Genomic DNA, 14,044 nt, shown 5'->3' with positions numbered 1-14,044 from the left:
ATAGCAGTCTTTAACGCAATGAGGTCGAGGCTTCAGGTAGCTGATAGTTAAAATGCTAAATGCTAGTTGTTTTGAGGTGTGTGTGAGGGTTCTTCCTGTATGTAACTCTAAACTCAGTCAGTCATATGTGGCAGCTGTAACATTATTTCCCTGTGCTCTTTCAGATGTTAACCCCTGAAATGTCTCTTTAAATTAAACCCAATGAACAGAGAGTAAGAGTCCGCTCACTGGAAACGTAATGAATTTAAATTCTCTTCTCTTAGCACATAAAGCTCACCTTAACGCAGTGACATGCTAACAATGAGCAGACCATTACTTTCTTTTCATTGCTGTTCTTTTTGTATCCAGCTCCTGTACCACGTATGGATGTGCGTAATTACTACTGTGTTTTCATCTCTAAATTAAAGGCAACATTGATAACGAGCGCCTGGCCATCGCCAGACAGCGAATCCCCTATCGGCTCGGTCGAGTAGTTGACGATTGGCTACTCGACAAAGGTAAAAACCCTGATTAAAATTCCTTAAAACTTTGAGCTTAAAAAATACAAGACAGTTGAATATACGTTATTGTGCACCATCAACTAACATCTAAAAATAAATCCATAACTAGTATTTAAAAGTTGGGCAGCTGTAGTGTGTAATACTGTGTAAACTGTAGTGCCTGTGAACGTATCTTGTTAGTGTGTATCTGATAATATCAGGTTAAAGGGACGATGGAGAGATATAAATGTGAATAAATCAGAAAATAGTAAAAGTACTGATAAAAGATGCTTTATTAAGAGTGGTAAATAATTGTGTTTATTATCAAATTGTAAAAAATAAAGCATTTATTAAAGATTATATGTTGAAAACTAAAATGTAAATTAAAGTATATGTAAAGTATTGTGACACGGAAGAATTATGTAAATTTGAAATGACTAATAGAGCAATGCTTTTTGAAAAAAAAAGTGTAAAAGTTTTCCTCATAAACATCAGCAGAGCTCCTTAAATAGCCTCTAGTCCCTTTAACAGTGAGCAGTCCTAGAGCTTATAACCTGTGCATGCTTCATAGGGCTGTTTCAACAGTTCTCTAGATCTCTGTCTCTCTGTCTGCCTGTCTGTTGCTCCTTCAAATACAATGTTGTGCCGCACAGCCATCACCATAGCAACCATCTGTCAGCCCCGTCTTCTCGGGACCCTCTGACTCCTCTCATCTGCTGCCTCTTCATCCTCCTCCTCCTCCTCGACTTCTCAGTCTCTTCACCCCCCCTTCTTCCTCTTCTCCTTCTTCTCTGTTTTCTGTTCCCACTCTTATCTCTCACAGTCTCAGCTCTCTCCATGGTTCTCCACGGCTTCGATTTGCTCTGCCATGCTTAATCTATCCCATCCTCTCACCATGGCTTGGGGGTGGTGGATTGTGTAACACTCAAACACTCTTGTGTGTGTATGTATGCACGTATGTGACCACTGGTATGTATGTGTGTGTGACTGTATTCGTGTGTGTTTTGTCCTCCTTCCTTCCTGTTGTGTGTGTGTGTGTGTGCGTGTGCGTGCGTGTGTCCATGTAGGTCGCCAGCTGACCATCTTCAACAGCCAGACGACGGTGCGTGTAGGTGGAGGTGGAGGAGAGCGCAATGCAGGCATGTTCCAGGGTCAGCTTTCCGGACTTTACTACAACGGCCTCCGCATCCTCAACATGGCCGCCGAGGGGCACCCGCACATCAAGGTGGACGGCAGCGCGCGGCTGGTCGGAGACATGCCGTCCTCCTCCATCACGCCGCAGTCCAGTGCTGCAGCTGGAGGGAACCGCTCTGACTCCGCCCCCTCCATAAGTGACATCACAACCACCACAGCCACCAACAAGAAACAGGGTGCCACTCAGCAGGTCAGAGCTCATTATTACAGCGTGTGCATGGAGAATAGGGGTTTTGGGACTTATTGATATTGACAAAACCGGGATATTTGATGAATTAAATATTTGTGTTGTGTAAATATTACACACCCACCACCTCTTAAACCACACATTTGTACAGTTTTTATTACAGTGTAATTCATTTTCCAAAAAAGAGACAAAAAGCCCAATAAGACTAGTTGAAGATACATTTTGTATAGATACCCCCGTCATAATGCTATCTAAAATTCTTCTGGCTGAAGAAAAATCTGATATTTTGACAGCCCTAAAGAAAAACTCAATAAATCTCTGCTTTGTGTGGTCAAAGATACACTTGTATGTTATTCCTCAGATTGATGTGTGCTATCACCCACTTTCATCATCCTTTGGTGTGACAATTGGTAATGAAAAAGTGATAATGTGCTTTGATAAGTTGTTTTTCCAACTCAATAAGAGGATTAGCCAACAAACCACCCACTAATAAAGCTCCTGAGGGAAGGAAGATGAGTGGGATTGTTTTAAACTACACTTAAGGCGAGTTTATAGCGCACATTTTGGATAGAATTCAGGTGTTTTACAAGAGGACATTAAAAGTCCCATGACATGCTTTTCCAGTTATTACCCGTCCCCTTGTGTGTTATGTAGCTTTTTCTGCATGTAAACGGTCTGCAAAGTCACAAACCCTCAAAGTACACCCTGTAGCGAGTAAAATTCTAACGCAGAAAATACCTGTCTATGCTGCCCCAGAACACCTCGTTGGACATTTTTCTTTTTCCATTTTTTTCTTTCTGAGTATAGTGACGTAACGATACCCAGGTCCAAATGGACCAATCCGCGGAGCTCCTCACACACACACACTCAGCCTTGTCTTTTCTCAGCCGCGGCTCCGCTGATCTCCAGTTCGCCACGTACTGTCTCGCTGTCTCGCAGACCCCACGCAGCAACCAGGAAACAACCAGGAGCTCTAACAAGCCGTTTAGGACAGAGAGTGAATACACATACTAAATAGAGATGCTGTATGAGAAACCAATGTGATTTTGGAACATTGAACAATGTAAATCTATTCTAGTAGACCTCAACAATGGAATTATGATCAGTAGAAATGGCCATGAGATGGGACCTTTAAAAACACAAATAACAGATATAGATTTATTTTTTTTATGTATCAAAAAGATGAATATAATAAGGTAGTCCAGGATCTAAGCACATTGTTGATTATGATAAATGCTCAAGATTCAGCTAGACATCACAATGATTAACCTATCTCTGTTCTAAGGTTACTTTTTTGGGTTGGTTATTATTATTATTTAGAAAATGTTGAGTGGATATATCGATTAATAGGAAATATGATGTTACTTATAGTGCACTTGTTTTTTAACTTTGTAAATTCCCTATAAATATATAATTAACAGCAAGTTTAAGGTTGACAAGGACAAGTAAACCATTTTTTATATCATCAGTAAGTTTGCTTTGCTCTTTGGAGTGAAGTAACTAAATAATGCTTTAATCACTTCTTACTTCACTTGCAAACAATTCTGTCTAATTGTTACTGTTATGAGATGCAAGAATGTGTGTCTACTCTGACACTGCCAAACAATCAACTATCAATAAGAAAACTGCTTTCAAATTAATCAAAATGTCTCTATTGCAATGCCTTTTCTCAGCAAATGCAAAAAAAATGGTCTTCTTCCTTATAAATAATTTACACAGAAGTATTTTTATTTGCCCAGTAACATCATCTTTATGACATGCAAGCTATCGGGGAGCCAAAAACATCTCATCAATAAAAGGCTCACATACACACTTCATTCTTGTGCTACAGCTCATTCTCAGGAGTGGCTCCACTAAGTGGTCCCTACCCACTGAATTACAGGAGGGGAAATGTTTGTGTTAATGGAGGCTGTAATAGCTTTTCCATAATATGCGTCTAGTAAACTGATGCCAAAGGGACTCTACAATAGAAACACATCATTTTGGATTGAGGCATTTTTACATTAGATGTAACTGCAGTCAATGCTAATGTCAGAGGAAACATCATCAACAGGTACAACACACACTCTTTTTGTTTAGATCACTAGTACGATGTTGCCAGGCTCTTTGTGGGCGTCTGTGTACTGCAGTTCTTCTTCTGTGTTATAAAACTGCCTGCCGCACTGAAAAATATATTTTTTTCTCCCAATGGTACAAGTTGCCATGGAGATAGTGAGCCCCACTACCTGCTGCTTGCTTTCGCTCTCCCGATCCAGACTCCCATAGAGAATAGCTCCTCTGTGTATAAACCGCCAGCTGTTTCAGGCATAAATAATAGAACGCAGAGAGCTGTGAGCTAAGCCTCAGGCATCAATAATGGATGCGTGAGCTGGAGGGATAGCGCTGCCGAGTGACAGCGTTGGCACGGTCGCGTTTTCACACCTTCACCTCTCAATCTCTCTGTGTTGATGAGTTTTTTTAAGTAAACTCTTCCTGCTCTGGCGACATGCTGATGTCAGTGCTAAATATGGGATGCAGGGGAGTCGCACCCTGGAGTCAATATGACTGTAAGAGAACTAGGTCAGAGCTATATGTATGCTCAATATGATGCAGTGTGTGTTACCTCGTCAAATCACTCCTGCTGGCCCCCAAACTGTGTGTGTGTGCTGGTCTCGTTAAAGAAGAGTCTACTGCTTATCCACTAAGGCTGCCTAGTGTTGCCTGGCAACCAACCTGGCCTCAACCAGTGCACACGTACGTACAAAGTGAACACAGATAAATGCACACACACAAACACTCAGGTGGATTGAGAACAATAGGCATGAATTGCAGCACATTGCATCAGAGGAGGGGCAGGAAGGGATGTCTTCAAAAAGGGGCTCCGGGGCAAAGCCATTTATCGATTTCACACACACGCCTTGTGTTCTGGTGTGTTTCGAAGCAGATCTGCCTGATTCGCCCCATGGGTTCACTCGTACCGGCAGTACTTTGTTCATTAGGAATGTGTTATGTCCCTCTTCTCCTGAAGTCCACAGTTTGTTGTTTGAGGTATTTTTTTGGGCATTTTGAAAAGTGGAAGAGATTAATAATGCATGACAGCTGAGCACCAGCGAGGAGAAGATTGTATGTGTGTGTGTGTGTGTGTGTGTGTGTGTGTGTGTGTGTGTGTGTGTGTGTGTGTGTGTGTGTGTGTGTGTGTGTGTGTTCGAGCGAGTGAGTGAGTGTGTGCATGTGCTAGAGGCTACTCTGACTCACAGAGTTCTAGTTTTCATGTCTGTCTGGGGACGTGTGTGTGTGTGTGTGTGTGTGTGTGTGTGTGTGTGTGTGTGTGTGTGTTCGAGCGAGTGAGTGAGTGTGTGCATGTGCTAGAGGCTACTCTGACTCACAGAGTTCTAGTTTTGATGTCTGTCTGTCTGTGGACGTGTGTGAGTGTGTGTGTGTACCTGTGTTTTATGGGAAGACTGATAGAAGAAACCTGAGGCTCCAAGCGCCACCTGATTGGCTATCAGGAATCAGCTGACCCAGACACTTCCACAAGCCCTCTAAACATCCCATCCTCCCTCCCTGTCCTTTTTTTTCATGCTATGTTCTCCACATCTCTCTCTTGCATTTTTCTTCCGCTCGCTATCCATCTCCTGGAGACACTTTCTCTCTCCTCCCCATAGCTCACTTTTTCTCTTTTTCTTTCTTCTCACTCTCCTTTGCTCTCTCCCTCCATATCTTTCCATATTTACCCGTCAACCCCCACCCCCCCTCTTCTCTCCTCCCTCCTCCCTTTCGCTCTGTGTTTGAGCTCCAGTGATAGGCTGTTAATGCAGGCGGTGTATGAGTCTATCTCACCATCTGCAGTAGTGGAGCTAGCTTCTCTCCTCTCTCGCCAGGATCTCTTCATCAGCCTGCTAACTTCAACCTGATTTAGTGTGCGCTGGTGTGCCTGTGTAGATGTGTCTAAATAGAAGTAGAGCAATGGAGCGTGTTTGGCTGTTATAGAGCTTGTGTGTGTGCATGTGTGTTGGATTTCAAGTTGTGAAAGTAGCAGACAATCTGTTGAGTCTTCTGCAAGAGTGTGTGAAGACAAAGCGAAGCTACTATGTGTGAACTAGGCAGTCAGGGAGGCATTGACGGTCGTTGGCACTGTTCGGCTGCTCAGGTACAGATTTTGCTCTTTTAGCATGCAGATATTCTTCTTTGTACTTCTTCTCTCTTTCCTTCTGTGTGTGTATTTTTTCCCTTCTTATCGTTGTGGATCTGTGTCCTTTAATATGTCAGCATGCTCTATTGATAGACTGTGAAAAGATGGGGACAAAGAAGGAGGGTGAGAGTGAGGGGCGGTGGTTTCTTGGGCATATCTCTTTGGTACATCCACTTTGAACTTCATTTGTGTTTGGCATGTCTCTATATTCCCTCGTGTTCATTGTTTCCCATGTGATAGGTGGATCGATAGTCCCTTGATACCTTGCCGGTTGAATGGGGGGGGAGGGTGGTCAGCTGACCACAGATCAGAGGAAGGCCCTTATTATATTTGCTTGTCTGCTTTTTTGTAGCAGATTTTAGGATTCAGAACACATTCCTGTAGGGGGAACATAGCTGTCTTTCGGATCAATATTCGAGCATGGGGGCTCGACATTGATCAGTGAGAGAAATGGGTGTTTCCTACTGGCTGATTGGTTCTTGTGCTATTTGGATCCTGGCAAAAGCACAGAGGTTTATCGAATGGCTGGATTCCAGAGGCTAAGCTCATGCTCCCAGCATTTGACAGCCCAGTAGGCAGAACTGATTGGAAAGGCAGTGGAGGAAAGAGACCGAGTCAAGCATCAATAACTGTATATATGTTTCAGGCCAATCTGAACCACAGTAGAGTCGTCAGAAACGAGACCACACTACACAAAGCCAGTGCGGGCTTTTTTCTGATGAACACACTAAGTGGTTTGCGCCCCTAATGTTACGTAATACACTGTATGTTCTTCCAAAAACAAGAGGCAAGGGAATGAAGAAACCAAGGACAGAGAAGAAAGCGTAATGAATTTCTGTTTGAAACACTGCCTTTAGGTTTCAGCTAAGACATCATCGACCACTTAGTGCTTTGATTTGGTTCAGATTCTGTTCTGGTCTGGTTGTAATCTGCCTCTAGAGCTCTTCTCTTTTAAAGCTCTGCCGCGCTCCCCTTTATTCTGTGGGTTACTAACATCTACTGCAATGCATCACAATCCAATTTTAATTTAGTGCTGGCACTGAGCGCCCTGTGTGTTTGAACACACACACATTCACATCTCTCATAGCGGAGCGTCAAGGCGGGCGATGTTTAACAGTAGTTCATGGATATGCGGAGCACATTAGCACGGTGTTAAGTAAAGACCGCAGCACTTTGAAGTCTTCCTCCTGCTCCTCCTATCCCCTCTTCTTTTCTTTCTCCTTCTCCCCAATACCCCTAAAATTCCTTTTATCCATCCATCTATCTCTCAATCCCCCCCCTCCCCCCCTTTTTTTTCTTCTCATACTCTGGCTTGAATGGCAAATCAATGCACTGGTCCCACAGAGGGTGCACACACTCCTCTTTTTTTTAATCCCCATCATTTTTAACAGCCTGAACTTAGAGTTGCCATGGCAACAGGAGGAGCAAGGATGTAGAGGAAGGGCGCCTTATCCATCGAGAGGGAGCAAGGCACGCAGAATGAGTGGTTGTTGAGATATTAGCTGGTCGATGTAGGTTAGAGAGGGAATGCAAGGGGGTTATTGACATGGTGCTTATGAAGAAGTGTTGAATAAATGTGATTTAAATGAACCAGAATGAGCTTAAGTGGAAGTTTCCATGAAAACTTGAGTTGTATTCCTCTCTTTGGCTTCACACTGCACATTGTTCAACACCTATGTACACTAGCCAATATCAGATGGAGAGGGAAGCACGGAGGTGTGAAAGATAGAGAGGCATGAGGAGAGAAAAAGAGGGGGAGGGCCAAGAGAATGTGAGATGATAACTGACTGTCCCTTGGTGGCTCTGAACAGAATGCAATGTTTTTCCTTTCTTCTTCTCTCCTTGGTACTTTGGTGTTGGCCGCCTGCCATTGCTTGGGGCCTAACAGGCGAAAGTGTTTGTTGCAAACGGGTGGGCGATGGATCGTGTGCTCACACATGTAGAAAACAAACAGAAGGGGTGCGGAGCATCGGCTGTTTGTGTCTATAAACGTGTGTTTATGTTCCTGCTTTTTTTTCTGTATCATCTCTCTGTAGTCGGCAGACGACCTGCTGGTGGCGTCAGCTGAGTGTCCCAGCGACGATGAAGACATTGACCCCTGTGACCCCAGTTCAGGTGAGACTCCCCCTACCCCCACAAATATTACATCATACTGACTCAGAGTTATTTTCTGTCCTCTTCTCTCGCTGTCGCTCAGTGCTTTCCTGCCGCTTGGTCGCTCGCTACAATGAATTTTTCATTTCCACTTAGGTTTTTTGCCTCCAGGCATTACCTAACACTCTCCATCCTTTACTTTGCTTTCAGCTCGTCCCTTCACCATCCCTTATTATTCATTCATATCTTTAAGTAGCAGTTTCTTTCTTTTCTTCCCCCTCCCTCACCTCCATCCAGCCTGAAGAATTCACATAAAAATTCCCATCAATTGTTTAACATGGTGTCATACTGTATATCACCACACTGCAGCCCCTCGCTGCCGTTGTGTGTCATAAAGTGTCAAATGTGTGTAATAAAACTGATATAATGTGCACCTGTGCTCTGGCCCTCCTCTCAACACGGTGTAATATAATCTGTTTACACATTATGTGATAATATGCAAACTGCTTTGGCTCCAAGCTGCAGCCTTCCCTTGCCAGCATGAAGCATTATGCAAAGTGCCCGTCAAATAATTCATCATGATGACGCATTGTATCGCGGCAGCCCTCCACTTATCACCTCTATATGTATTACAAATTAATAATGTGTGCCGTAAAATGTAATGTAACATTGCGTGCCTCCCCTCTCCCCGTCATAGCCCGCCCCCCTCTGCCGGATGGGAAGGTATTCCCGGGTCCGTCTGAGGTGGTCCGGGAGAGCAGCAGCACCACAGGGATGGTGGTGGGCATCGTGGCAGCCGCGGCCCTCTGCATACTCATCCTCCTCTACGCCATGTACAAGTACCGTAACCGCGACGAGGGCTCCTATCACGTGGACGAAAGCCGCAACTACATCAGCAACTCAGCCACACAGCCCAACGGCAGCGCCAAGGACAAACCGCTGGGGATCGCCAAGATCTCCAAGAACAAGAAGAACAAAGACAAGGAGTACTACGTCTGAGGCGGAAGACGTCCAACATATACGCATACACCTTTATATATAACGGTATATGTACATAAATAGATATATTCTCCACAAAAAAATGATGCACACATACACACCAACATAGACATGCTGATGTTAATGTTTACTCTCCAATAATCACATCTGCACACATGCTGGCAAGCACAAAGATAAACACATCCAAGCACACATACATTTAAGCACAAACATACACACACACATACAGACTGGCCCGAGGGCATGGACCCTTATTGTACAGTATTTACCAATGAGCAGAGCCTCAGCGAGAGGCTTGTTTTATGAACTTAAAGACCATTCCAAATGGTTTTAAAAAAGCACCAGTTCAACTCCCAGTAAAGAACCATTTTGGGCCAGCCAGATAAAAAGACCAGTCACTCCCCTGCCTGCCACAGTAGGACCTCTCCTCTTGGACTCAGAGAGGTCAAGGAAGACTTTTATGTAAAGCACATGGCAGACTGAGTGCATTGAGGCAGAGCACCAGAACAAAGATGATGTAATAGCACCAAGCCAAGCACCAAGTGTCTCTTCCAAGTTTCTTGGCCTTCCTCCCTGTTAGCAGACGGGACTCAATGAAACACTGATGACGCTGAAGAAACAAGCACACTTTCGATCCAAGTGCCAACCCAAGCAGCAGGACAGGGAAATCAGGGTGTAGCCATAGAGACGGTGAATTATGAGTGAATAGGCAGAGGCAGGGCTGGTGCCGTTAATATAATGGATGGGCTGTGGTGCTGATGTTTTACAGCGCCCTCTAAATCACAAAGGTGGAATTAGCGGAGAGCTATTTTCCTGGACAGGATACTTGAGACTTCAGATGCTACCTACAGACACGAGTCATGCATGACTGCAGTGTCACACACATACATACAGCACACATGCACACACAGAAAATATAAACAATCTATACCTGCAGACATACACATACCTGCAATGCTAAAGAACCACCATATCTTCATGAGTGACACTGAAGACTATACAAGAAGACAATGGTGAAAATGACAATGACCATTATGATAATTGTTACGGCAATGACGAATATGAAGAACAAGGTATAGACTTTTGGGGGAAGGGAGGGGGGGGCTCCTATTGCACGTGAATTATCTTACTCCGTGTGATTTATACCGCGTTGAAACTCCAGAGGTGACAAACCACAATCATAAACTTACAACCTTGGCTTGAAGTATTCCTAAATACGCACTTCAAACGGATTTTAAGTCAGTGGGATTCAACCATGATTTATTCTGTGAATCAACTCTCAGTTCAAAGTGTGACCATCTCGAGTGTGCTGCATGCCTGAGTCTCTGAGCTGTGCAGTGAAATGGTGGTCCAGAGGTGGTAGGTTTGTTTGTTTGTTTGTTTGTTTGTGGGAGGAGGGTGAGGAGGGGAAGGGAGGTGTTGCGGGTTGCAATGTAACTCAAGTGCAACGCCTAGATGTGCGCGTCCACCACAGGCCACGTCATGTTTTCTAGCCTGATGTCTTATAGGCCACGCCCACTATACCTGCTCTAACCAACCACCTATTTTATAGCAAAACCCAGCCGAGGAAAAGAATCAAAAACAGAACAAAGTAAATGTTACCATGTGTTGCTAATAGATAGAAGAGGCCAGTTCATGATGCCATTGACTATATGATGACCTGATTTGCTTTGATTTCACTGGCTCTCCCTTTTCTCTCTTTCTCTTTGCGTCCTTTTATCTTCATGCTATCGGTTGACAGATTCATCAATATTCATGACATGACCAATACACAGACAGATGGGTTTCCGATCTGGGCTGCGGTATAATTATCTGTTTATGGACTTTTGCTGTGTCTGAGCCCTCCACAGCTCAAGAATTGTAGCTCCACGATATATCAATACAAACAGTGCCATGGCATGAACAAGCCCCTCCAGATCTTCCAAGCAGCGAAACCAACCAGTGAGATGCATGCACAATTACGATGGAAAGAAAGGATATGAAAAAGGCCTGTGAGATATGAAAGTATATTGTCCAAATTAACATATTTCCTTATTCTCCCCTTCCTTTACTGGCCTTGACCTCATTTTTCTTCCCTTCTCTTGTTTTCCCCTTGTTTAGTATGTTTCGCTATTTACCCTCCCAGTTCCTTCTGTGTCTACTGCTTTCTTTCCCCTCTATCTCTGTTGTGTTGCCATCGGAAACAAAGGCGGTGTCTCAATGGGATACTACATCTAGGTGTTCATTAACCATGTTTATTTTCTATATGTACAATTTTTCTACAGTATTTACTTTTATTTTTATTGTTACGGTTCTTTGATGAACATAAAGTGGAAATTTATTATGAAAAATAGTTTTGAAGATTAATGAGTAAATAAAATATTACCCAAGTGAGCCTGGACTGTGTTCTGTTTGTCGGTTTTTTCCTTCATTAGCTTGCAGGCAAAAATACTGTGTTAAATAGGCCATATGAGATCAGAGGCTAATTTGGAAAAACTAAAAGTAACTCATATTGCGTTAGGGGGGAAATCTTAAAGTAATAGTTCATCATTTTGGGAATTATGCTTCTTCACTTCCTGGTGAAATTTCCATCCGGTTTGATACACTGCTTAAATTAGGAAACTGACAGCATCTCCAAAAAATTATTAATTAACCATTAATATTTGAATTTATTTCACACTTAATTTCTGAGTTTTACTTTTATTGAGAAAGTAATTTACTTGCAATTTACTTATTTAGGGACTGATGGATTAACGGGATTACATAATCATGATACATTTAATATTGAAGTGCTTCAAAAGTAATGGGAAATAGTCAGGTTACATTACTTTTATATTTTGGTACTCAGATAACTCATTAGATTTTCTTAATAGTTATTTAGCAAATGCAACGGAATACATTTTCAAAGTAACCCCACCCAACATAGCTTTTTCTTTGCTGTTAGAAATGTAAACCTTAGTATTTGAACAAAGATGAACCATGTCTGTTAGCGCAGGGGTGGAAATGACAGCTCCCTTTAATCATCATTATAGTGTTCATATCCAAGAAAGTACACTCATCAATAATAAAATAATAATCAGTTGCAGCCCTACTTTGGAAAGAGCTAAGCTAACATCTGCTTGTTCCTGCGGTATATTTAAGAGTGAGAGTGGTGCTGATCTCCAAATCCAACTCTGCCAGAAAGTGAATCAGCTTGTTTCTCAAAATGTGGAACTATAGGCTATCTATAGTTTCTAGCAAAATATCCGCAAGTTGCAGACTCCAACATATTTCTCCTATTCCCTTTCACCTCCTGCTTCATCAAAGTAAGGGAAGTTGCACCTTTTCTTTCAAGTCCTGCTTTGTCTAACTGGGACAGTAGACACACAAATCCCCACCTCGCACACACCACACAGGGCTTTGAAGTGTGAATGAGTGCAGTGAGCAGTGTAAGTCTCTGCAGAGTTGCTTTTTGCCGGATGAAAGAACCCTGAGACTCAGGGTTGAGCTTGCATCCTCAGGTGAGAGAAGCTACAAGGACCTGCTATTTTCAATAAACACCTGCCAAATGTGACTCTCTTGTCTCACGCCTTGTCTTTCTTTTCTCTCTTTTTGCTCTGAACAGTCTGTGCTCAACAAAAGGCTTGTGTTTGGATGTAACCATCTGTAGCTGTGTTGTCCTTGACCACAGCCAGCTAAGATAAAGACAGCACCTGCTATACTCTGTTTATTAAGAAACAACACCAGTGCAAATCAGTTACCTAATGCTAACATACACCTCCAAAATGTACATTTACAGATGAAAAGAGCAGTTTCGTTAATTATCTTCACAAACCAGAAAACAAAACCTGGATGGATGGAGAACTATAGGCTATAGGCCGCACCGTTGTTATCTACATCAACAATTTAGTTGTGCATCGATTCATGGACCACAGGCTCTTCCCTTGAAAGCACGAAATGTTCACATTAACGCCCGCCTTGACTAACGTGTTGTGTTGGCTAACTCAGTGGTGCTAGCTATTGTTTGCTTTCTTTTGCACAGTGTTATCCAAGGAGACATTGCTGCTACGTTATGTATATTTTTTATTATTTGTTTTATTTTGGGATGGACTGTCCCTGGCTCACACATGATCACATTAGCAGAAACATGTTAAACTATTGTCTAACTACTTAGCTTACTTACCTAAACTCTGCTGGGCTTTGAATTTATAATATTATTTCAACCTCCCCATACTTCACATGTTAATTTTCAAATAATTAACAACTATGTGACCCTAACATAATGGCAAGACATTTAAACTTGATAATATTATGGTTTGGTGTGTAGGCTGTTAACGTGTTTACAGTAAGCATGGTAACTAATTTAGCATGTTAGCATTATCTAAAGGGGCACAACAGTTCTCAGTCCCAACCCGTCACATGTTGACGGGCGGTCAGGGCCCCTTCTCGTCACCGTATTACGCACAGGGCACCCCTTGAGAGTCAGTTGTCAACGGGCAGGGCGTCCCATTGACTTGCATAGAACTCCCTGAACGTTGGTAATAGACGAGTTGGGATCGCGGCTAAATGCTCTCCGCAGATTCATTCTCACAGCGTTTATCAACCTTTTTCTTACTCAATATCAAGCCACACTTCTTTTTTGTACTTCTTTATTTTAATTGAATAATGTAGGACTTTTGTTGCCGTCAGTTATGGGGAGAGTAGGGGCTCAGAATACTGAAATCTGTATTGTTTCATCGTTTTTTCCTTCTAATTTTGTAATCTTTTCTAAACCACACACTGTTATTTACTCAACAATAACCTTGTGTTTATTTATTTGTTTGATTAATAACTGGGTTACAGTACGTAAACCCAGTTCTATATCGTATAAGGCTTCGCCCTCTAAGGCTATCGCGATTGAGTTAAGGGCGAAGCAGGATGTAGTCCACGCCCCACTGGTCCGTCCGTTACCAGAAGTACAAA

General features: G+C 42.8%; 2 protein-coding genes across 2 annotated transcripts in view; both read left to right on the top strand.

The window, feature by feature from the left end:
- Positions 1-11,497, top strand: part of nrxn1a (neurexin 1a) — a 52,614-nt gene extending 41,117 nt beyond the window's left edge. The window contains exons 20-23 of the mRNA XM_010777685.1: positions 408-497; positions 1,547-1,863; positions 8,068-8,146; positions 8,823-11,497. Of these exons, the coding sequence (XP_010775987.1) occupies positions 408-497; positions 1,547-1,863; positions 8,068-8,146; positions 8,823-9,124 (788 nt within the window). The 3' untranslated portion in view covers positions 9,125-11,497. The remainder of the gene's footprint in view (positions 1-407; positions 498-1,546; positions 1,864-8,067; positions 8,147-8,822) is intronic.
- fshr (follicle stimulating hormone receptor) overlaps positions 10,467-14,044 on the top strand; it is an 18,783-nt gene continuing 15,205 nt past the window's right edge. The window contains exon 1 of the mRNA XM_010777684.1: positions 10,467-10,483. Coding sequence (XP_010775986.1) covers positions 10,467-10,483 — 17 coding nt within the window. The remainder of the gene's footprint in view (positions 10,484-14,044) is intronic.

Source organism: Notothenia coriiceps, unplaced genomic scaffold (assembly GCF_000735185.1).
Source record: "Notothenia coriiceps isolate Sejong01 unplaced genomic scaffold, NC01 NC01_scaffold00018425, whole genome shotgun sequence".
Lineage (NCBI taxonomy): Eukaryota > Metazoa > Chordata > Actinopteri > Perciformes > Nototheniidae > Notothenia > Notothenia coriiceps.
The sequence above is the reverse complement of the archived record's forward strand: the minus strand, read 5'-3'. Positions and strand labels throughout refer to the sequence as shown.